This window comes from Anabrus simplex, chromosome 3 (genome assembly GCF_040414725.1).
Source record: "Anabrus simplex isolate iqAnaSimp1 chromosome 3, ASM4041472v1, whole genome shotgun sequence".
Classification (NCBI taxonomy): Eukaryota; Metazoa; Arthropoda; class Insecta; order Orthoptera; family Tettigoniidae; genus Anabrus; species Anabrus simplex.
The window spans coordinates 146,685,242-146,710,051 of record NC_090267.1 but is presented as its reverse complement, the minus strand read 5'-3'; the positions used below and the strand labels follow the sequence as shown (position 1 = coordinate 146,710,051).

At 38.8% G+C, this 24,810-nt stretch overlaps 1 protein-coding gene across 1 annotated transcript in view; it reads left to right on the top strand.

The window, feature by feature from the left end:
- Positions 1-24,810, top strand: part of LOC136866091 (platelet-derived growth factor receptor alpha) — a 178,174-nt gene that overhangs the window by 14,270 nt on the left and 139,094 nt on the right. The window contains exons 2-3 of the mRNA XM_067142754.2: positions 6,471-6,776; positions 23,931-24,097. Coding sequence (XP_066998855.2) covers positions 6,471-6,776; positions 23,931-24,097 — 473 coding nt within the window. The remainder of the gene's footprint in view (positions 1-6,470; positions 6,777-23,930; positions 24,098-24,810) is intronic.

The window sequence follows — 24,810 nt, the reverse complement described above, 5'->3', positions numbered from 1 at the left end:
AATACTGGATACTGGCCGCACTTAAGCGACTGCAGCTATCAAGCTCGGTAGATGACATTTTAACAGAGAGGGTAATCAAAAGTAAGTTATTACTGGACAGTTCACTATTGTTACAGACAGTGTTTAAATATAATAAAGACTGCAGGCAGAGCTGTGGGAACTGCTAGTTAATAATATTTGTCATGTTCTTAATATATGATTCTGTCTCCAATAAACTCCACTTATTGAACAGTAATAAAGTAATATTTTATTATTATTATTATTGCTTTCATTAGTCATTATGCTGATCTAACTTAATCTTATAGCATCTAAGATACTCAAAATCTGTTATTATTTTACAGGCTAAACGATTCACAGTTGACAACCTTGATCTGAAGTTGAAAAGTACCGGCTTTCAAGTCTCTAAAAATTTGACATTGCATGCAATGCAAAAAGGAGAAAGTGGTGTATATACATGCATTGCAACAAATCACATGGGCAAGACTAATAATGCTAGTACAACAGTCAATGTTTTAGGTAATGAAAGGTATTCTAATGCACATTAAATTATTTGGTTTTTGAACACAAAAGTGAATATTTGAAAGAATCTTCTCTTAAGGTTTTGTTTTTCATATAGACAGAGATGAGAAGGGTCAACTTACTTCAGACATGAATATGAGATTTTAAAATTACTGGTCAGGTGAGCAACTATGAAACAGACACCAGGCAAGTCACATTTTCCCTACATAATGAACTTAAGTTGTATTAAGTTTGGTTTGTGAAAATTGTTATTTCTGTGTTTTTTGGTGCTTTTACTTTTACAATCTTGACTGGAAATGGGGAAGAAAAGAACTTTAAACCCCTAAGAAAAATACACTCTGTCTGGAGTTGGAATGGGGGATTGCAATGAATAGATTTATTTATTTATTTTTATTTTTTTTGCTAGGGGCTTTACGTCACACCGACACAGATAGGTCTTCTGGCAACAATGGGATAGGAATGGCTAGGAATTGGAAGGAAGCGGCTGTGGCCTTAATTAAGGTACAGCCCCAGCATTTGCCTGGTGTGAAAATGGGAAACCACGGAAAACCATCTTCAGGGCTGCCGACAGTGGGATTCGAACCCATATCTCTCGGATGCAAGCTCACAGCGGCATGCCTCTACCCGCATGACCAACTCGCCCGGTAGTGAATAGAATATCAAGGATGGCTATAGTAATAAGATTGTAGTCGGTGTGGCATGTATTCCTAGACGCTGAGCTATCTTTATTAATATTTAAGATAAAATGCTTTGATAATTATCTAGTATACAACTCTGAGTTCAGTTAAGCTCAAAAATTACATACGCAGTGAACAGTTGATTTTGGATAAAAACTACATACAGTACGTGCATGCACACAAACTTACATAAATACATTTTTAATTATTGAATATTATGCCTTTCGGCATTCAGAGTGCAAGCTTTTGTGAACTAACTATGCACCTTTACAGTCCTCTATTTGCAACTAGCACTGCAACATCAGGTAAACATGTCTAAGACATAAAACATACATACTGCAGTCTCATTTAGTTCTTCGCCTCATCTTTAAATCATTAAAAGCTAAGTCTAACCAACATTGTGTTGGTCTACTTCTGCTTCTCATACTCTCCATAACCATGTCTCCTAGATAACCTATTCTTTTCCATTCATCTCACATGACTCAACCTGAGCTGGCTTACATGCAAGCTTCATCAATTGAGTTCGTTCCTAACTTAGTCATCTCCTTATTCTGAGTACCCCCTCCTGCAATGATTCTCACTTCCATGTACCAGCAATCATTGTTGCTGCCTTAATGCCTGTTACTTCCAACTTCTGTATAAAATATTCTGAAGCCCACCCAACTTGTACTCCCGTATAGTAAAGTCTATTTGAAAACAGACCAATGTAAAGCTAAGTTTCCTCCCAAGAGCTTGCTTCTTATAGAATACCATTGATCGCAACTACGAGCACACAGAATTACCTTTCTTACTCTTCAATTTCACTTATTATACAACAATCCTGCAAGTATATGCATACTAAGAACTTGAAATGATTCACCTATTTGATGAAAATTAACAGTGCATAAATGGTAAGACTACAGTGATCTTACTGAATGCAAAATTGCTGACTGCTCTCAGGATTTGAATTCAGATAACTTGCTTTCAGGTGAGTGAATTACCGTAACTGATTTAGATAATACAGCCATTACATGATACATAGCACCTTAGCCAAATGGTCAGCATAGTGGCCTTTTGTTTAGAGGGCCCTAGGTTCAATTCCCAGCTGAGAATTTTAGCCATGTTTGGTGAATTCTGCTAGCTTAGGGATTGAGTGTTTTTAATCATCTTAATTTACATACAGCACATACAGGCACCAAAGACACATACAGTAGTGAATTCATCCCTTCAATAGGGTTGGCTTCAGGAAGGGCATCTGATCATAAACTTGGGCTTAAACCAAACCAAACCAAAGAAAACAAAACCCCATGGCGCAATAGCCACGAAGGGCCATGGCCTACCAAGCAACCGCTGCTCAGCCCCAAGGCATGCAGATTATGAGGTGTCGTGTGATTAGCACGATGAATCCTCTTGGGCATTATTCTTGGCTTTCAAGACTGGGGCCACCATCCCACCGTCAGACAGCCCTTCAATTGTAATCACATAGGCTGAGTGAACCTCGAACCAGCCCTCAAATCCAGGTAAAAATCCCTGACCTGGGTGGGAATCTAACCCAGGGCCTCCGGGTTAGAGGCAGGTATGCTATCCCTACACCACAGGGCCAGTAAACCTAGGCTTAACCCCAGTTAATAGAGAAAATGACCAGGAAAGATGAAGTTATCACACGATAATATCATGTTCAGTTTGCGTCTGTGAAATTTAGTTTGTTTATCGCATAAAATTTAAAGCACATAATGTACCTACTGGAGATTACTCGCCTGGGGTTAACTTTGCCACTGGGCGAGTTGGCCATGCTGTTAGGGGCGTGCAGCTGTGAGCGTGCATCCGGGAGATAGTGGGTTTGAATCCCACTGTCGACAGCTCTGAAGATGGTTTTCCGTGGTTTCCCATTTTCACACCAGGCAAATGCTGGGGCTGTACCCTAAATAAGGCCATGGCCACTTCCTTCCAACTCCTAGCCCTTTCCTATCCCATCGTCGCCATAAGACCTATCTGTGTTGGTGCAACGTAAAGCCACTAGCAAAAAAAGAAAAACTTTGGTGATGAAAGTGATAAATATGTTTGGGTAGTAATCAGATCAAATATTAACACCTCTGCTTCAACACAAGACATGATTTGAAACTGGATGATTGAACAAGCTGCTGAACATGAAAGGAATGGAGTGACCTCCAGTCTGCAGGTAAAGTGCTGGCTGAAATGCCTATTGTGAACTTAGTTAGGGTGCACTATTTGTGGACACTAATGTTTAGTAGTAAATGCAAAAGAAACTTTCTAAAGTAAACACCTGGTAATTCTCATACTTTAAACAGAAACAAAAGTGAATGGTTCAAATCTGGACAACACAATGATTTCTGGTGGGTTTCTTATTCACTTTCTGAAGATAAACGATATGAGAGAGGAAGTGGTTTTGTTTCAAGGGGAATAATCACTGAATAATTTATTTGGTATTAAACATCAAATGCAATAGCCTTATAGATCAATATGCCAGCCCCGCTATGTAGGAGTAGCATATCTGCCTCTGACCTGGGTTTGATTTCCGTCAAGATTTGAGGGCTGGTTTGAAGTCCACTTAACCTTCGTGATTATAATTGAGGGGCTGTCTGACAGTGTGATAGCAGCCCCAGTCTAAAAAGCCAAGAATTATGGCCAAGAGGATTTGTTGTGCTGACCACATGTCGCCTCATAATCTGCAGGCCTTCAGATTGTGCAGCAGTTACTTAGTAGTTCAAGCCCCTTCAGGGATGTTGTACCATGGGATTTGGTTTATACCTCAATACACAGGGTGGCCCACTAAATTTTTCATCTCAAATACCTTCTGACTAGTTGAAAATAGTAATAGTCAATTTTCATCCAGATGAATAAAAATAAGGGGCACATGAAAGAACATGTAATATGTGCACCAAGGCAGGGACAGCAACTTGCTTTTTATCTAATGGAACTATACCCACTTCTGTCACGTATATAGTTGGTCGTAACCAGCCAAATGCAGTGATGCAATTATTTACACAATGAAATAAGGAGCAAGCACTGGTGAAAAAGTATACTGAAGTGTGTACAGTTTAAAATGTGGTGCTGTCAGGAGTAATTAGTCTGAAGATCAAAAAGAGAAGGGGTATGTATGACTCGTACCTCATGTTGATGTCACCAAGGGGAGTGAATGTACAAATAACCTCAGACGTACTAATCTCACCTGTCCGACTCCTTCACTGAATGACCAGCATACTATCCTTAGGTTTAGAGGGCCCTGGGTTCAATTCCCAGCCAGGTCAGGATTTTAATCCCTTCTCATTAATTTTTCTGGCTCAGGGGCTGAGTGTTTGTATCTGACCCAACAATCTCCTCTTCATATTCCAACAACCATCACAGAAACATGCAATAGTGATTACATCCTTCCACATAGGGTTGGCATCAGGAAGGGCATCCAGCAGTAAAAGATGGCCAAATTCACATGTTGACACAGTTTGGGTCTGCAACCCCACGGATGTGGAAAAAATAGAAGAGAAGGAAAAGAAGAACTCACCTCACCTATGTATTTTCTGCTGATATGAGTCATGAAGGTTGAATGTACATATCCCTTACTTAGACATGCATAAGACAGAGGAGGACATGTTGTAGAATGTGTGTTGAGAAGCTCTGTTTTGTCAGGAATTGCTGAATATGGTTGTCTGTAACTAACTACGTATGTGGCAGAAATGGATACTGTTTTGTTTAAGAAAAAACTGGTATCACTACTTTGATGCATATTAAAGCATAAGACACATGTTGTTCACTCTTTCATATGCCCCATATTGTGAAAACTATTTTAACTGATCAAAAGATATATGATGTGAAAACTTATGTGGGCTAGCTACCCTGTATACAAATATACTTTCTGTATAAACCAAGAACATACCTAAATAATGACAAAATGAGCTACAGTATCATAACAAATTTTTCACTGGCAACAATCTCTGGAGCTCTTCTTCTTTAAGTTTGCCTTCTTACTTATACTATCCAAAATAATTCTCTTCAAAAGCTCTCCCACTTTTCCAGTATTAGTAACATTCCTCTTCAATTCCTTCTGTATGAAATCCTGCCCTTTCTCATACACCTAACTCTTCTTCGACCTCTTCCTTATTAACCTTCATTGTGTATGTTAACTTTTGTACTATGAGAGGACACAGGTTAGATTCCAGTTCATGGTAGTCATCTTCATTGTTTTACTCTTTCTTTGTCCTGTTTTCTTTTCAGTGTTGTTTTAAACAGAGAAATGGTTACTGCCAGGCATTTTTCAGACAAAAAGCAAAGTATCTAGAAATTAAAAATAGGATATGCGAAATGTGACTGAAAAGAGACAGTTTGGATATGCAGTCACAAGTGAAATTTATCAGTTGAAAGTTGTAGTAATAGCAAGAGAATGAAATGTTATAGGTATTAAGACTAGTTGTGGATGGTTTACACATGTTTTTGAGTAAAGTAATTTCAGTTTTCATTGCAAATCTAGCAATGTGCAACATCTTCCAGCCAGTTATCTATGAAGAAAAAAAATGTGGATTTGTACAGATACTGTACGCTATAGTTTGTACTAAAGAAATTAATTTCTTGCAAATTGCTAATGCAGATCAGATGGCATTGGTATTTTGAGGATTATTATGTGACGGGCTGTTTCATAAGTTTATAATTTATTGTGCTGTAGTATTTTCAGTCTAAATATTTTACAGTGTTATAACCTAACCTAATATAACCCCATGGCACTACAGCCCTGAAGGGCCTTGGCCTACCAAGCAACCACTGCTCAGCCTGAAGGCCTGCAGTTTATGAGGTGTCATGTGGTCAGCACGATGAATACTCTTGGCCCTTATTCTTGGCTTTCTAGACTGGGGCCATTATCTCGCCATCAGATATCTTCAGTTCTAATCACGTAGGCTGAGTGGACCTCGAACCAGCCCTCAGAGCCAGGTAAAAATCCCTGACCTGGCTGGGAATTGAACCTGGGGCCTCCAGGTAAGAGGCAGGCATGCTACCCCTACACCACGGGGCCAGCTTTTACAATGCTATGCAAATACAAAACAATTTTTTCAAAAAATTATCTTTGTAAATTTAGGATGCAGGGATTATTCAATAGCAGATATTATTTGCATATATACGGTATAGTGTTTTCATGCATTACATAAGCATATTATATCTAACATTAATACTTACGGAAATGTACCTAGTCCCACAAACAAAATGGCAAAAGCAAAGACAGGTTTTTCCCCAAATCATTTGCATGCTACTTTGTTTTAAGTACATCAGTTAGTCTGTTTTCTGTTCCAGATCCCAATACTGCCTTCATTAACTTCACTCTTCAGAATGCAGTGGATGGCTGTACTGTTGTAAGAGAAGGTGAAAACGTGACATGGATCATAGACGTCAATGCTTTTCCTCGTCCAAATATCAGCTGGCATAATTCTCATGGTTTTCCTCTCTCAGATAACAAGAAGTATGCTATTACCATTGACAAAACCATGCAAACAATACTTCATATTCTGAATGCTCGAGGGAGTGATAGTGGCTTGTACGTGCTGAGGGCAAAAAATGAGAAAATAACCAAAGAGTTCACTCTCTGTCTGCTGGTAAGAAGTAAGTAAACAGAATGTAATATACCAACTTAAAATAATGTACTTTGTTTGATTGATTGATTGATTGTTTGTTTGTTTGTTTGTGTGTTTGTTTGTTTGTTTGTTTGTTTGTTTGTTTGTTTGTTTGTTTGTTTGTTTGTTTGTTTGTTTTTTATCTTTTATTGATTTAGTCATATTAGATGTCACCTAACATAACAGACAAAACCATCTATATATATAAAATAACTTGTCCTGACTGACTGATTCATCATCGCCGAGCCAAAACTACTGGACATAAAGAAATGAAATTTTGGGGATATATTCATGTTAAGATGTAGGTGCTCGCTAAGAGAGGATTTTTGGATATTCCGTCGCTAAGGGGGTGAAAAGGGGGATGAAATTTTAAAATGAGTGTATCTATATCTCAAAACTTTAAAAGTTTACAGATGTAAAAAATGGTATTTAGAATCATCTTTAAAAATAAGGAAACATCTATTGTTTTGTTTTCGGAAAATCCCAATAGGAGGGGTGAAAAAGGGTGAAAAAAGGGTTGAATGCCTTTAATCAGGATACCGGTACTTATATCTCAGAAACTGAAGATATTACAGACCTGAAAATTGGTACTTTTGATCTCTTTTAAAAACAAAGAAACACGTATTTTTTTTGTTTTTGGAAAATCCAATTAATGGGAGGGTGAAAAGGGGGTGAAGTTTTAAAATGAGTGCATCTATATCTCAAAACTTTGAAAGTTTACAGATGTAAAAATTAGTATTTAGAATCTTCATTAAAAATAAAGAAACATGTATTTTTTTGTTTTCGGAAAATCCCAATAGGAGGGGCGAAAAGGGGTGAAAAAGGGGTTGAATGCCTTTAATGAGGATACTTATATCTCAGAAACTGAAGATATTACAGATCTGAAAATTGGTGTTTGGGATCTCCTTTAAAAACAAAGGAACCCGTATTTTTTGTTTTTGGAAAATCCAATTAATGCGGGGGTGAAAAGGGGGTGAATTTTTAAAATGAGGGTATCTATATCTCAAAACCTTCAAAGTATATAGATGTAAAAATTGGTATTTAGAATCTCCTTTAAAAATAAAGAAACATGTATTTTTCGTTTTTGGAAAATCCCAATAGAAAGGGTGGAAAAGAGTGAAAAAATGGTTGAATGCCTCTAATGAGGCTACTTATATTTCAGAACCTGAAGATATTACAGACCTGAAAATTGGTATTTGGGATCTACTTTAAAAATAAAGAAACAGGTATTTTTTCGTTTGTGGAAAATCCTAATAATGGGGGGTGAAAAGAGGGGTGAATTTTTAAAATGAGTGTGTCTACACCTTAAAACCTTAAAAGTTTACAGATGTAATAATTGTTTTGTTTTCGGAAAATCCCAATAGGAGGGGTGAAAAAGGGTGAAAAAAGGGTTGAATGCCTTTAATCAGGATACCGGTACTTATAATCTCCTTTAAAAATAAAGGAACACGCATTTTTTGTTTTCAGAAAATCCAATTAATGGCGGTTAAACAGGAGTGACAAATAGGGGTGAATTTTTTGAAAGACTATATCTACAGAATATCTGAGAAACGTAAAATGTTATACATGTAAAAAGTGGGTATTTGAAATCTCCTGTAAATGTATAGAAACATAGGTGGTTTGTTTTTGGAAACTCCACTTAAGGGGAACAAAAGAGGGATGAAATTTTAAAATGAGAATTTCTACAGTGTATCTCAAAAAACTTAACATGTTACAGATGTGAAAAATGGTATTTTTTATCTCTATTAAAAATAAAGAAACGTGTATTTTTAGTTTTCGGAAATACCACTTGGGCGGAGGGGGGGGGGGGGAAATGTGACTGAAAATGGTGTTGAATTAATTAATTAGGCTACTGATATCTCAAAAATGAAGATGTTACATACATGAAATTTGATATTTGGAATCTGCTTTAAAAGTAAAGAAACACGTATTCTCGGAAAATCCAACGAAAGGGGGGGGGGGGTGTGTGTGTGAAAGAATTGAAAAATTAATTGACTTAATTGTATGAGAATACATACATCTAATAAAAAATAAAGTTGTTACAGACGTGAAAATTGGTATTTGGATCTCCTATAAAACAATGAAAAACGCGTTTTTGGGGGCAGCGTGAAATCATCTTGGGGGTGGGGGTGAAAAGGATTTGAATTCCTTTCATGAGGACACATAAATCAAAAACTGAAGAAGTTGGAGTCGTGATAATTGGTATTTAGAAAATCCTTTACTATTAAAGGAACAAGTATTTTTTGCCGGAAAATTCACTTGGGGAGGGGGGGAGGGGGGAGTGTGATAGGAAGTGAAAAAGTGAATTATTTATATGGTGATACTTAGGCTATATCACAAAACTGAACGTAATGGACGTGAACATTGGTGTTTGGAGTCTCTAAACGTAAAGAAACACGACTTCTTTTAATTTTTTTTGGGGGGGGTAATAAATTTAACGGCGGTGGGGTGTAAATGGAGGTGAGACCAATTGATTTTACTGTTCATAATGTACTTATAAGGAGCCTCCGTTGCTCAGGCGGCAGTGCGCCGGCCTTTCACAGCTGGGTTCCGTGGTTCAAATCCCGGTCACTCCATGTGACATTCGTGCTGGACAAAATGGAGGCTGGACAGGTTTTTCTCCGGATACTCCGGTTTTCCCTGTCATCATTCATTCCAGCAACACTGTCCAATATTTCATTTCATTTGTCATTCATCGATCATTTCCCCAGAGGAGTGCTTCGGCAGCCGACATAATTCCTATTGTCGCAGATAGATGGGGCTTTCTTCATTCCATTCCTGACCCTGTCGAATGACTGGAAACAGGCTGTAGATTTTCGATGTACTTATTCTGATCATAAACCGATCATTTTTAATCTTTCCTGGGTTCGTTTTCGACAGCCATCTTTTCCTTCGGAGAACGTTCTTAGATTACAGTAGATTCTCCTGACATATAAATAAAAATTTTAACACATTTGAAATAAACGATAGGAATGAGATTGACCGTCAAATTGTTCACCTCTATAATAAGGTCAATAATGCATGGAAGTACGTCAATCGCATCGCCAGTAATCCCGCACACTTGCCTCCGCGCGACAATGGTGCTGGTCACATTGTCAACAATGACAATGGCAGCAGATGTAATTTACTGCCAAGTAGCGGTCTTGCATCTTGCTGTGGGGTCCAGAACATCTATAATAATAATAATAATAATAATAATGTTCTGAACCGTCGTCAAATGTGCGGGCCACGCTGGAAACGGGTCCTGGACAGGTAATGACTAAGAATGCAGTCCGGGCGCGGGTTCAGTACCGCCAAGGCATCCAAGACGACACCACGCCGGATCTCCTGAAGGATTTGATCCATATTAAAAATGCTTATAGGAAAAGATGGCAAAGATTTAGGGACCCAACTGACCGGGTGGAATACCTGGACCTAGCCCAGAAAGTACGAAATCGATTGCTGGAAAGAAAGATTGAAAAATGGGAGGAAACTTGCCGTAATCTATTAGAAAACGAGTCAGATCGCGAATTTTGGCAGATTCTCGCAGAAAACGAGTCAGATCGCGAATTTTGGTGTATTATATATCTAAAACAATAAGCATTCAATTACGAATTTCAGTATAATACCGTAGCGAAGCACGGGTATCTTGCTAGTATAAATATAAATCTGAAACAGTTCCTGGGAGCACTGTGAGGAAGGCAATGGTAAATCCCACTCCTCATCATTCCTTGTACACCCCAGTTTCTTTTTTGGTTTACCCCCTGTAGATGGGGGACGCAAATGAAGAGGTGACTAAAAGGGGTGACCAAGTGATGATGAGATTAGAACTATGAGAATACTTGTAATTAGTATCATTACATGTTGAACACCATGGGTCAACTTTACTTGCAACTAATACCACCTTGCAAGGAAAACCATGGGTCTACGTTACATGGGAGCAGTACCATTATGCAAGAAACACTACAAGTCTGGGTGTTGTTTGTGGTAATGGTCATCGTGTGTATTCCAGCGGTCAGTTCCACTGTGTTAAGAATGGGTCTGCGTTGCCTGAGAGTAGTAATACCGTTATGTGAGGAACACCATGGGTTTGTGTTACCTGAGATTAGTAGTACCATTATGTGAGGAACACCATGGGTTTTTGTTGCCTGAGAGTAGTAGTACCATTATATGAGGAACACCATGGGTTTGTGTTGCCTGAGATTAGTAGTACCATTATGTGAGGAACACCATGGGTTTGTGTTGCCTGAGAGTAGTAGTACCATTATGTGAGGAACACCATGGGTTTGTGTTGCCTGAGAGTAGTAGTACCATTATGTGAGAAACACCATGGGTTTGTGTTGCCTGAGAGTAGTAGTACCATTATGTGAGGAACACCATGGATTTGTGTTGACTGTGGGCATTGCCATAATGTGTGATACACCATCGGTCTACATTGCCTGTGATTAGTAGCACTATATGAGCAACACCATGAGTATACGTGGTCTGTGATTAGTTCTACTAAGTGAGGAACACCATCGGTCTGCATTGCTTGTGAGTGGTGCCCTTATTTGCAAAACACCATAGGTTTGTGTTACCTGTGAGTGATGCCATTTTGTGTGACATACCATGGGTCTTCATTACCTGTGATTAGTACCACCATAAGTGAAACACGATGAGTCTATGTTATCTGTGATTAGTACCACCATTGGAGGAACACCCATGGTTCTGCTTTACCAGTGATTAGTACCTTTATTAGGGGCCAGTGAACTGGATTTTGGACCCTCATTAGATAATGAGTATCATCCCAATAATGAAGGCATTGCAAATTGGTTCCACTGATTGTTCTGTTTCACAATCATTTTTTCATCATCATGGATACATTTTGAAGTTTTTAATTTTTGTGTCGTTCACTTCATACCATTAGGGGCTGATGACCTAGCTATTAGGCCCCTTTAAACAGCAAACACCATCATCATCATCATCATCATCATCATCTTTTTGGTTTCCTTACAATCTCATAAACTTTGGTGGTGTTATTTGGGGATCCAACCAGCCTCAGGGCTGAAGACCGAGCCGACTATAAACACTACGAGCATTCATAAACTGTAAATACAACACATGGACAAGTTAAATACATTGTGACCAGCGTTTTGCCAGATCACAAGCTCAGTTGTTGCATGCATCATTTTCCTTAAGGTGCATGTAACCAAGTACAAGGAGATGGTGCATAGTTCGCTCTTCCCCACATTCACACAGAATGGGGTCTCAAACAAATCCATATTTCTTCAAGTCAGTCTTGACCAATCAACTCTGGAGCGTAACCTGTGGAATGCTTTCCACGTCTCTAATCTTTCTCCATAACCAGAAGAGAAATTTTCAGATGGTACCATCCACCCTGAAAGATCATTTGTTCTGGACTACCAAGATCCCAACCTGAATTTTTGAAGGGTTTCAGTGAAGATTTCTGTACAATGTGTGATAGAACATATTTTTTACAATTCATTATACTTATTATTGTGGTTTTTTGTGCATTAATTTTATTATAGGGTAAAGTGTGGAAGCTGAGAGGTCTCGATATTGGATCTTGTATGTAATTTGTATGTAACGCATTTATTTTGAACAGCATTGGGAAATACAGAGTTATTTACAGAGCTGGTGATAACATTAGAAATTTTGAGTCACGTCTCTATCAAAGACTCGGGCTGAAAGATGATGTCAATGTGATAGCTACGGACCCAAAAGTCTGATCACAGGGTGACTATGTTGAAGATTAACCACAGTAAATCCCTCTCTCCTGATTGGAAAGGCAAAGTCCAAGCTGGGTATGTCATGACAAGTTGAAAGGGTTGGTTGGACCCAGTCCAGGGTTCTATTTCTGTTACTGATTAAGAGTTACTAGTTAGCATATGTTATCATCATTATTCCATCAGTGATACGTGCTTATTGTTTTTTAAATATATGTAATTTCATTTGTAGGTGGTCTCACTACAAATAACAGTTTATTTCTTGCTGTATTTTGCTTCATATCCTGTTGTAGGTGTTCATGTACATTCTTTCAGAACTTTCTACAACAGACTTACCTAAGTAACATTTATAATACGACGGTACCTAGGAATAGTAATAATTATGTGGTCAGCAGGTGTCTGTGAGTACTTAGCCTGCAGGGAAGAATTTAATATGCAAAACTTAATGACTATTTCAAAGGACCCTGCACATGCAAACTAATTTTGTTTGTTTGAATTTTGTAATTGTTGGTGATATACTGTATATGTCTGCACTTAATTGAATGCTGCTTCAGTGTATCAACCATGCCTCAATGTCTGTAAAGATGTGGTTCAGAAATTCATTACATTGCTTCTGTATCATTTGAGAAAAGGCAATACACTGGCATGCCATTTCCAATAATGTTCCTAAGTAAATAACGTAAGCATGTCTTTGGCTACATAAACCATCTGATGCAAATTTTTGGTGAATTGATAGTCAAACTTTTAGCAAAAAATGGGAAAATGACAAGTTATTTAATCTAAACCGACTTTCAGCCTATTAGGTCATGTTATGTACATTTAGTATGTGTTGAAGAGATGTTAAGTACAGAATAAAAATGGCCAACTGGACACCAGTGGGATCCAAACCGACAACCTCCCGATTTCGCGTCGGTTGCTCTGCCAATCAAGATATGGTGGCCTAGGCTATCTTTGTTCTGATGGAAAGGATCTAATCTACAGGTCTGGCACTACTGCCGTCACACTGTAATCAAAACCTATTAGGTCGTGTTACATGCATTTAGTATGTGTTGAAGAGATGTTAAGTACTCAGTGCGGTTGTGAAAATTCAATATTCATTGACAAGTTATTTGTTCTCCCAAATTTTCTCCTCAGTTGCATACCTCTAATTAACATTAGCCACATTCAGGCAGCTGTTGGTGACTGGTGACTTGGTGTGTAAGGGGTTGCATATTTTCAATTACATTAACTTATACTTCAGACTTTTCACCTTCACAAGAATGCACAGAAATTACTGCCATGCTAAGTGGTAGTATGCCTTTTGAATTGAAAAATATTTTAAAATATTTTACATTTCAAAACTGAAATATTGTGACTCACCTAATGGAAAAAAATCTATTTTCCTATCATTGCTGACAGAAAAGTTATCAAGACACACAGGAAACAAAACAGAATATTCTTGACATCACAGCTGAACAACCAGTCATATTTATCAAACATACTAGCATCAAAAGGTTTATTTTATTAAAATTACAATTGTCTGTGGAAGTTTAATAGCCATTATTGGTCTTCTAACCCTTTTAATCTCCATTTTCTTCTTTAACAGCCTTGATAAAATGTATGTGATAGCAAACTATCAAATTCATCTCGATTCACTTGCAATAACTTTTCCTGCTAAAATAAGCACAACAAAGCAAGACAGCAGCAAACAGCACAGCAGCATAAAAACATGGTGCTACTGTGCCATAATATTGGCATAACAGTTGAAAGAGATGCTCAGCACGGCACAGTACTGCCTTGCAAAACAGAGTGTCACGATTTAAGAGGATGGCTATGAGCAGAGCCAAGGTGTATACACATCACAATAGTACGTTCAGGTGAAGCCACACTTCCGAAATTCCCCCGTTGCACCTGCCCCTCCACAGTCCTCTTACCTGCAGCAGAGGTAGTGCTAACAAGGCTGGTATAGATGGGCACGTAAGTCTTCTGCAGGTAAGATGGGGATTTATTAATAAGTTTGGAGGATGTGGTAAACAAAATGTTATTAGTTACTAATAGTTATTGCTCATAGTATTGGGTATAATTTATTTGTGGGGTAGCGCTAACTTACTATACCCTGCACTTGCTTCTGTGATGTTTGCCATGCATATCCCAGGTGCAGTATTTCAGTGAAGTTTCAAACCTTCCTCCTCTTTTTCTAAATCATGCAAGGTACTTTCTCCACATTCCTTACAGCATTAATGATGATTGTGTATTAGTTCAACATTCTTTGCATTCAAGAAATCAATAATAAGTAATATCTTCTATCCTGCTTAGTTATCTTGAACCTATTAAACACACAAAATGAAGCATCAGCAGGTTCTAATTGCCCCAAAATGTGGCTTATCAAGTAATCAAAAAACTTATCTTAAGCTCACAATCATGATTGCAGCAACAGAATTTGCAAATGGATTTTTTTTTCAAGTTTTCATTCTAACCCTAAAGGGTATTTAGAGACCAATTAGAGGGTGGCACCATCTCTCTGACCAGAAGATGGGCGACAGTGATTTGAGCTGCAGTAAAGGGTCTATAAAAGGAACTTCTCTGGCATTTCCCTGAAAGTGAGTGTGGGAAAACAGCCAGGCTGAGTGGCTCAGACAGTTGAGGCACGGCCTTCTGGCCCCAACTTGGCAGGTTCGATCCTGGCTCAGTTTGGTGGTATTTGAAGGTGCTCAAATATATCAGCCTTGTGTCTGTATATTTACTGGCACATAAAAGAATTTTTTTTTAATGAAAAAGTAGTTAGTGGGACGTAAAAACCAGTAACAACATTCATTAGAGTGGGAAACCACGGAAAGTCATTCTCAGTACAACCAATTGTGGGCCAGACCACTCACCTCCCAAATGCAGAGCTTGACTCTCTCAAGCTGTACTGTTTGGTAAATGGAATTTGCCTTTTCGGGCACCAATTTTATTTCAAGAGAGCTCTTTGTGTACCAGTAATACAGAATAAATGCAGTAAAACCTGCACAGTGTATGCTTAGTTGTTTCAAATATATTTTTTTAATCAACAAATTTGTTTTCCCTCTAAAACAAGTCTAAAATTATCTACTAACTAGGATGCATAATGAGTAATACTTCTAATATTACCCATGGCTACAGAAATTTGAAAATAAGAAAGGATGAATATATTCACAGAAAATGTAATTTACAACAATCATCATCATCATCATTATAATTTCCTGCTCCATTTTCCCAGGTGTGATAATTTACAGCAATTTTTTATCAATTTCAACACCAAGGTGTCACATCAAAGACTTCTGTTAAAACTTAGCAACAACAGTATTCAGGATAAACTGCTGTCATGGCTGAGGTCATTTTTGGTGGGTCAAAATCAATGTGTTGTGTACGGAGGAGCCAAATCAGACAAAACCACAATTACTTCTGGAGTAATTCAGGGCAGTGTGATAGAGCCCCTCCTGTACATGATTTATGCTCTAGACTTACTGGATTGTGTAAATTCGACCATCTCGCAGTATGCCGATGACACAGTCATTTACAGAGCCATGGAAAACAGTGATGATATTGTACAATTCCAATCAGATCTGGATAGTATAGCTCTGTGGTGTGAGGTAAATAAAATGTATATAAATAATAAGAAGTGTAAATATATAAGACTCAGCAGAGCTAGACAACCAATCCAGAACCAACCTACTCTATATGGAATCCAACTGCCGACTTCTAACTCCATCAAACTGCTCGGTATTCACATTATGGACAATCTGAAATGGAATAAACACATGGAGGAAGTGAGGTGTAAGGCATACAGAGCGCTAGGTTTTGTCCATAGATGTCTCTTGGGAGGAAGAAGTGCCCTACGAACAGCTTATATTTCCCTGGTGCAGCCTATACTACTATATGACCTTTCTTCCTGGCATTCAATGACAACGAAAAATATGAGGAAACTAGAGGGTATCCAGCAACAAGCAGAACGTTTAATTAACAAACACATCCCTTTAAACACAGCCACGTCATTGCCACCAGTGAACTCATTATGTACACAAATAGACGTAGCCTTCTTTAGGAAATCCCTGACAGACAACACACAGCTCTCCCCTTTCCACAGCCTGTAGCTTAATTACCGCTCCATTAGGAGAGGCCAAGGAGTTACTCTTGTCCCTCCCTTCACCAGACCAACATCAAATTTAAATGGATTTTACGCAAGGTTTGTTTGTACCTGGAACCTTCTACCATCTGAGGTAAAACTGCTTCCTCTTCCTCACTTCCTCTGCACAGTAAAGGAAATGTACATGTAAATAGAAACCCATATGTGATGTATATAACTTCAAATTGTAAGAAAGATGGGTGCAAAAACAGTTGAAGGTGAGTGAATGTGTATGCGTGCATGTGTGGGAGTGGTTGTGAATGAGTGTGTATAGAGGGGTATGAGTGAGGGTACAAATGACCGGGTCTTCTTACTCTAATTTGTAAATAAATCAAGATAATTATTAATCTAAGACTACAGTGTTTGGAGTATAAATATGTAAATTTAAAATTGTCTGCATATTTGTAAATATTCAGTAGAGTTTATGTACACATACATGTGGAGATGGAGACACTTCCGTATAAGTGGAGCTTGCCCTTTCTCCATCTACCACCACTAAATTGTACATGTACAATTTCAGTAAAACAAATAAATAAATAAATAAATCAATAAATACATACATACATACATACATTATCATTATAGACTGTTATGCCTTTCAGCATTCAGTCTGCAAGCCTCTGTGAATTTACTAAACGTTGCCACAATCCTCTATTTGCAACTAGTGCTGTGGCCTCATTTAGTTCTATACCTCTTATCTTTAAATCGTTAGAAACTGAGTCTAACCATCGTCGACTTGGTCTCCCTCTACTTCTCTTACCCTCCATAACAGAGTCCATTATTCTCCTAGGTAACCTATCCTCCTCCATTCGCCTCACATGACCCTACCACCGAAGCCAGTTTATCCGTACAGCTTCATCCATCGAGTTCATTCCTAAATTAGTCTTTATCTCCTCATTCCAAGTACCCTTCTGCCATTGTTCCCACCTGTTTGTACCAGCAATCATTCTCACTACTTTCATGTCTATTACCTCCAACTTATGAATAAGATATCCTGAGCCCACCCAGCTTTCGTTCCCCTAAAGCAAAGTTGGTCTGAATACAGACCGATGTAAAGATAGTTTCATCCAGGAGCTGACTTCCTTCTTACAGAATACTGTTGATTGCTACTGCGAGCTCACCGCATTAGCTTTGCTACACCTTGATTCAATCTCACTTAATATATTACCATCCTGGGAGAACACACAGCCTAAATACTTGAAATTATCAACCTGTTCTAGCTTTTTTTCACCAATCTGACATTCGATTCTGTTGAATTCCTTACCTACTGACATCAATTTAGTCTTCGAAAGGCTAATTTTCATACCACACTCATTGCACCTATTTTCAAGTTCCAAGATATTTGACTGCAGGCTTTCGGCACAATCTGCCATTAGGACCAAGTCATCAGCATAGACCAGACTGCTTACTAAATTTTCACCTAACTGAATCCCTCCCTGCCATTTTATACCTTTCAGCAGATGATCCATTTAACCCTCTTGGAGCCAAGAGCCGATCTGGTCGGCCGCTCCCCATCAGCTGGAAAAGGCCAGAGCTCCACCTCCACTCTACTACTGTAAAGTGCCAGGCCGTTTTCAGTGGAAATACATGTATTTTAAAATTCGTGTATATCTACCGATGTATAGCAAATACCAGCATGAAACTTTCTACATATCGACTATGTAGAATAAGTAACTGGTTTGGAGTGATATAAAGAGTCAAAGACGTTTTATTGTTGATTTATAGTTGTCGATAATGTTTACAGATAGGAAGAGAAAAATATTTTCGCATTTTCTCTCTTAATATCTACTTTGAAAAAATAATTTACGATACAAAAGAATATATGTAATTATGTATAATATATTTCTAAATACAATTCTATAGAATAACTAATTTGAACGAGAAAAATAAAAACGTAAAAAATAAAAATTCAAACATATGTCACTAGTAAAAACAAGACAATTTTACTCACCGATAAAATTCGCGCGTATGTATCGATGTTTAGCAAATACTGACAAGATCCTACGTGCGGACAACACAGTATTAAAATAATTCTGAATTATTAAATAAGTAAAAATAGTAGTTGATATTATAGTTTTTGTTTTCGGAAAAAGTTTCTCGTTTTTGGTTGTAGTATATATTAGAATAATTTTACAATACAACAGAATTTACGAAATTAAGAAATGTATGGGACTAAAGCCGTGATTTGCTTTGATCTACTAAGCGACTGCTGCTCAGTTCGGTACCTGCAGTTTACGAGGTGAATCATGGTCAGTGATACGGATCCTCTCAGTAATTATTCTTGGTTTTCCAGACCAGGGTCGCCCTCTCACCCTCATCCCCAATTGCAATCACTTAGGGTCACTTAGATTGAGTGAACCTCGAACCAACCCTCAAGACCAGGCGAAAATACTTGACCTGGGCGGGAATCGAACCCATGACCTCCGGGTGAGAGGCAGGCACGCTACACTTGGCCCGCGGAGACCGGCATTAAGGTAATGATAGGGGACTATATGTGACGACTATAAGGTTTAGCAGAGAGTAAGTGAAAAGTAAACTGAAGTATGATATGGGCGGAGAATCACACGGTAGGGCATGTTTAGGTCCAAGAACTTCCTTGAAGGAGACAGGAGGTTGAGGAATGTTGTCGGGTTCATTGGGACAAATTTCCACAAAATGTTCTTCAGTGACATCATCATCATATTCGTTATCACTAGTTTCATCTACCACCATATTCAGAGTAGCTTTAGTGCTGTTAGACACAATTAAACGTCTCTTCTTTTGCTACGGTGATTCCGCGGACGTGTCCGGTATAATTTTGTCGCTACTCTCTGAACTAAATTCCCTATCGCAATCCGATAAATTATCCACGTTAACTTCGCACCATTCCAAACACTGCATTAATTTATTGTCATCAATACCTGCTGAAAAATATCACGTGAACAACATGTCATTTTCCTGTAACAAATCCACTCACTGCAAGGAGCAATCTCTTACTGACCGGTTAGCGGTATTTGTAAACACAGGAAATGACTCTTGTGAAAAGTATAACACCCTCTTAGAACTGCCAAAGCAAGGCCAGGCACACAATAACGTGTACCCCCTTTACTACAGGTTGTAACAAAAGTATGCACGTCACTATAGGTTGCCTCAAAATTATGTATATCACAGAACTTTAAGCCGGCCGATGTAATCGGCTCTGGCAACTTCTGACTGGATAGTTAAAGGCCGACCAGATCGGCTCTGGCAATGTAAAGGGAGGGTGCTCGCACTACCGCCTGGCACCAAGAGAGTTAAACTATGAACAGCAAAGGTTACAGCCTTGTCTAACCTCTGTAAATACCCTGAACCAAGAACTCATTCTACCATCAATTCTCACTGAAGCCCAATTTTCAGCATATATGCCTTTGATTGATTTTAATAATCTACCTTTAATTCCATAGTCCTCCAGTATGGCGAACATCTTTTCCCTCGGTACCCTGTCATATGCTTTCTCTAGATCTAAGAAACATAACATAGATCTACAAAACATAAACACAACTGTCTATTCCTCTCATAGCATTTTTCAATTACCTGGCGCATACTGAAAATCTGATCTTGACAGCCCCTCTGTGGTCTGAAAAAACACTGGTTTTCATCCAACTTCCTCTCAACTACTGATCGCACCTTCCCTTCCAAGATGCCAGTGAATACTTTAATACCAATATAAATGGTCCGTTATTGGATATTATAAATTTACCAGTTAACTCATTCCTGTTTGCCAGCGTTTTGCCCTCGTGTGCTAGGTTGGTCTCATCAGTTGGTACCTAGCACACCTACCAAGATGCTGGCTAGTGCATACCGTGGAGGCCACTGCGTAGGCTACTTGGAGCCACCGGCAGTGCCAATGCACTATGAGAGACTTTGTCTCTTTACCGAAAATTGATGCCTGCTTGGCTATCAGATGATATAGATGATGATTCCCATAGGAAATATGAAATATTTGTCCTGAATGAGTAAATTTATAATACCAATGTAAATGGTCCGTTATTGGATATTATAAATTTTCCAGCTAACTCATTCCTGGTTGCCAGCATTTCGCCCTCATGTGCTAGGTTGGGCTCATCAGTTGGTACCTAGCACACCTACCAAGACGCTGGCTAGTGCATACCGTGGAGGCCACTGTGTAGGCTACTTGGAGCCACCGGCAGTGCCAATGCACTATGAGAGACTTTGTGTCTTTACCAAAAACTGATGTCTGCTTGGCTATCAGATGAATACACTTCCACCGACATAATGCCGCCATCATTGACCGATTGCACCTGCGTCATCCTAGGAGTGGAACCGCTCTTATCCAACGACGCCATACTTCAAGACCTCCGCCAGACAGGAACACCAGTTCGCAGAGCAACTCGGATTTTCAATGCTCCAGAACCTACTCACCTCGTTCGCCTTCATCTACTGACTCCGGACATCGCCCAACATTTCATCAACAATGGAATCCGTCTTCAAGGCTGCCATCATTACAGCGAACCATCTCGCTCTCCTCCCCATCCTGCTAACCGATCTCATACATCCCATCGCCATCCCCGGCCGGCTCCTCCTTCCCTTCCACCGAGTCCACAAATCCGTTTTTACCCTCCTCCACCCGGTTTTTCTCCTCCAATACAACCCCCAACCAACCCCCTGAACACCTTACTCACTTCCCTGCATAAATTCTCCTGTATCTTTCACATCTTAGCCCTTTCCCTTACATCTAGTACTAACCCCACTTTCATCCCACAGTCGTTATATCATCCTCCTACATACTTCTAAATCTGTGTAATATCTTTTGTACTACTTTGTAACCATCTATGCTAATAAACTCACTCAACGAACTTCAATACTTAGGCATAGGCACAATTCCTCTCCCATCTCCTATATATTCACATCCTTTACCGACCTCCTTCTTCCATCACATCTCCCCAACCTGCCCGCATCTCCTGGCCAGAGAGAGGGCGTTACCCTCTAGGTGACCCACCCCACCCCTTCAGGTAGGTAATGGAAAAATTTAATAGATAGATAGATAGATAGATAGATAGCCTCCATGGTATGCACTAGCCAGCGTCTTGGTAGGTGTGCTAGGTACCAGCTGATGAGCCCAACCTAGCACACAAGGGCGAAACGCTGGCAGCCAAGAATGAGTTAGCTGGAAAATTTATAATGGCCAAAAACGGACCATTTATATTGGTATTATTACTCATTCGGGACAAATATTTCATATTCCCTATGGGAATCAACATCTACATCAAGTGAATACTTTGCCTGCTATACTAATCAATGAGGTACCTCGATAGTTGTTACAATCCTTCCTGTTCCCTTGCTTATAGATAGCTGCAATTACTGCTTTTGTCCAATCCGAAGGTACCTTACCAATACTCCTTGCTAATCTTACTACTCTATGAAGCCATTTCATTCCTGCCTTCCCATTATACTTTACCATTTCAGGTCTAATTTCAATCTATTCCTGCTGCTTTATGACAATGGAGTTTATTTACAATCCTTTCCACTTCCTGAAGCATAATTTCACCAACATCATTTTCCTCCTCCCTATGAGCTTGGATGTTCGCAACACCACCAGGAAGATTGCCTTTTACGTTGAGAAGATGTTCAAAATATTCCCTCCACCTGTCGAGTGATTCCCTAGGATCTATTATGAGTTCACCTGAATTACTCCAAACACTGTTCATTTCCTTTTTCCCTCCCTTCCTAAGATTCTTTATTACTGTCCAGAAAGGTTTCCCTGCTGCTTGACCTAGCCTTTCCAAGTTATTACCAAAATCTTTCCACGACTTCTTTTTGGATTCAACAACTATTTGTTTTGCTCTGTTTTTTCATCCAAGTACAAGTCCCTGTCTGCCTTGCCAACAAACAGTTGTTCCTAGGCATTCTCTTGCTGTTTCTTCTACAGCATCCCTGTATGCCACCTATTCTCTTTCTATATCCTGAACCTGCTTATTGTCTACTGTTCGAAAGTTCTCGCTAATCATATCCATGTACATCCGTCTAATTACCTCGTCCTGGAGATTGTCTACCCTTATTCGATTGCAGAGAGATTTCACTTTCTCTACCCTAGTTCTAGAGATACTTAGTTCACTACGGATCAGGTAGTTGTCTGTATCATTGAAAAATCCCCAGAAAACTCGTACATTCCTAACAGATTTCCTGAATTTGAAGTAGGTTAAGATATAGTCTATTATGGATATGATACCCCTAGCCTCCCATGTGTAGCGATGAATAGCTTTATGCTTGAAGAATGTATTCGTAACTGCTAGACCCATACTAGCACAGAAGTCCAACAAATGCTTCCCATTTGCATTAGCTTCCATATCTTCCCCACATTTACCAATCACCCTTTCATATCCTTCAGTTCTATTTCCAACTCTCGCATTGAAATCGCCCATTAGCACTATTCTATCCTTACTGTTGACGCTGACCACGATGTCACTCAGTGCTTCATAAAACTTGTCAACTTCATCCTCATCTGCACCCTCAGATGGTGAATACACTGAGACAGTTCTCGCTCTAATTCCTCCAAGTGCCAAATCATTCGCTCATTTACGTGCCTAACAGAAACTATGTTGTGTGCAACGGTATTCCTGATAAACAGCCCTACCCCATACTCTGCCCTTCCCTTTCTAACACCCGTCAAGTACACTTTATAATCTCCTATCTCTTCCTCGTTATCTCCCCTTACCCGAATATCACTTACTCCTAGCACATCCAGATTCATCCTCTTTGCTGACTCAGCCAGTTCTACTTTCTTTCTTCCATAAGCCCCATTAATATTGATAGCTCTCCATCAAATTCTATTTCATTCTCCTAGTTGTTGCCAAGGAGTCCCTCGCCTGTCAAATGGGAGTGGGACTCCGTTACTCCCATAGGTCCAAGGCTTGCTTAAAATGTTCTGAGCTCGGTAAATTCATGAAGCAGGATGCTACCCTACTTACACATAGTCCAAGTGAGGATCTCTCCCGTAACGGGTTATGGACCACCGGTGGATTGTATAGTCCTAGCCACCTGAGCACAAGGAGGGCCATGACTCAGTATATGTCCGAGATGCACACTCCCATTCCGTAGCAACTGGTATCCTGACTCTCAGGACTACTTACTAGGCCACTCAGCTGTTGCCCATGGTTTACAAACTAGGACATAACTACAGTAAATAAATAAATAAATAAATAAATAAATAAATAAATAAATAAATAAATAAATAAATAAATAAATAAATAAATAAATAATAAAAATAATAATAATAATTTGAACTACTAAAAAACAAAACATACTTTCCTGATATGAAAAACTATTTCTATTTCAGGCAAACCTGTTGTGAAACTTGATTCACCAAGGATTAAATATGAACCAGGGAATTTCTACAGAATTAACTGTACAGCAAAGGGTTATCCACTAGCAATTGTAAAATGGTCTTTCAAACCGTGTGAGAATGGAAATGTCAAGAAATGTGCACAGCCTACAGATTTGCCAGTAAGTAATGTTTACATTTCTTGTTGTTATCATCACTGTTGTTGGATGCAATTTCCTTCAGATTTGTACATTTCTGCGTTTATTCTGATCAAAATATTTATCTTAACCCCTTAAGTGGGGAGCTCGGTACATACTAGCTCACTCTCAGGTGGGGAGCAATTTCCCTGATTGAAGAAAATATTTAATTACTTGATTAAAAACAACCTTAGACTAAAATGAACTATTGAAGGGCCAAAAGAGAAATATTTACTTAAATATAATGTATTTAATTCTTGAAAAATTCTATTATTTTAATTTTTCAATACTTTGTGCAAAAACGTACTAAGTACCTTCACACTGTGATATCGAGATTGCTTCTTCTTAACAGCAAAGCTCTGGTTTTTGTTTATACAATAACTTTCACCTGAATATTTTAGGCAGTTTACTATCAATCTCTGCCTGGAAATAAATGTTTCTGTATATGTAAATTGTAGATTCACAAAGTTTACATGTACTTAAAGATGTGCAATTGAATAAATTATAATACTCACAAAATTTTCTGTTATGTTGGTTTGCGCCTTCGAGGAATCAAGTTTATATAGCCTCCCTACAATTACTAAGTGACATAAACGGACTACATTGCACTACAATATGGGTGATATTTACAGTATTTACAGTCTTCACAGTTTTATGTCTTTTACAGCTGTTCATTATGATACACACGGAAGCAGGTC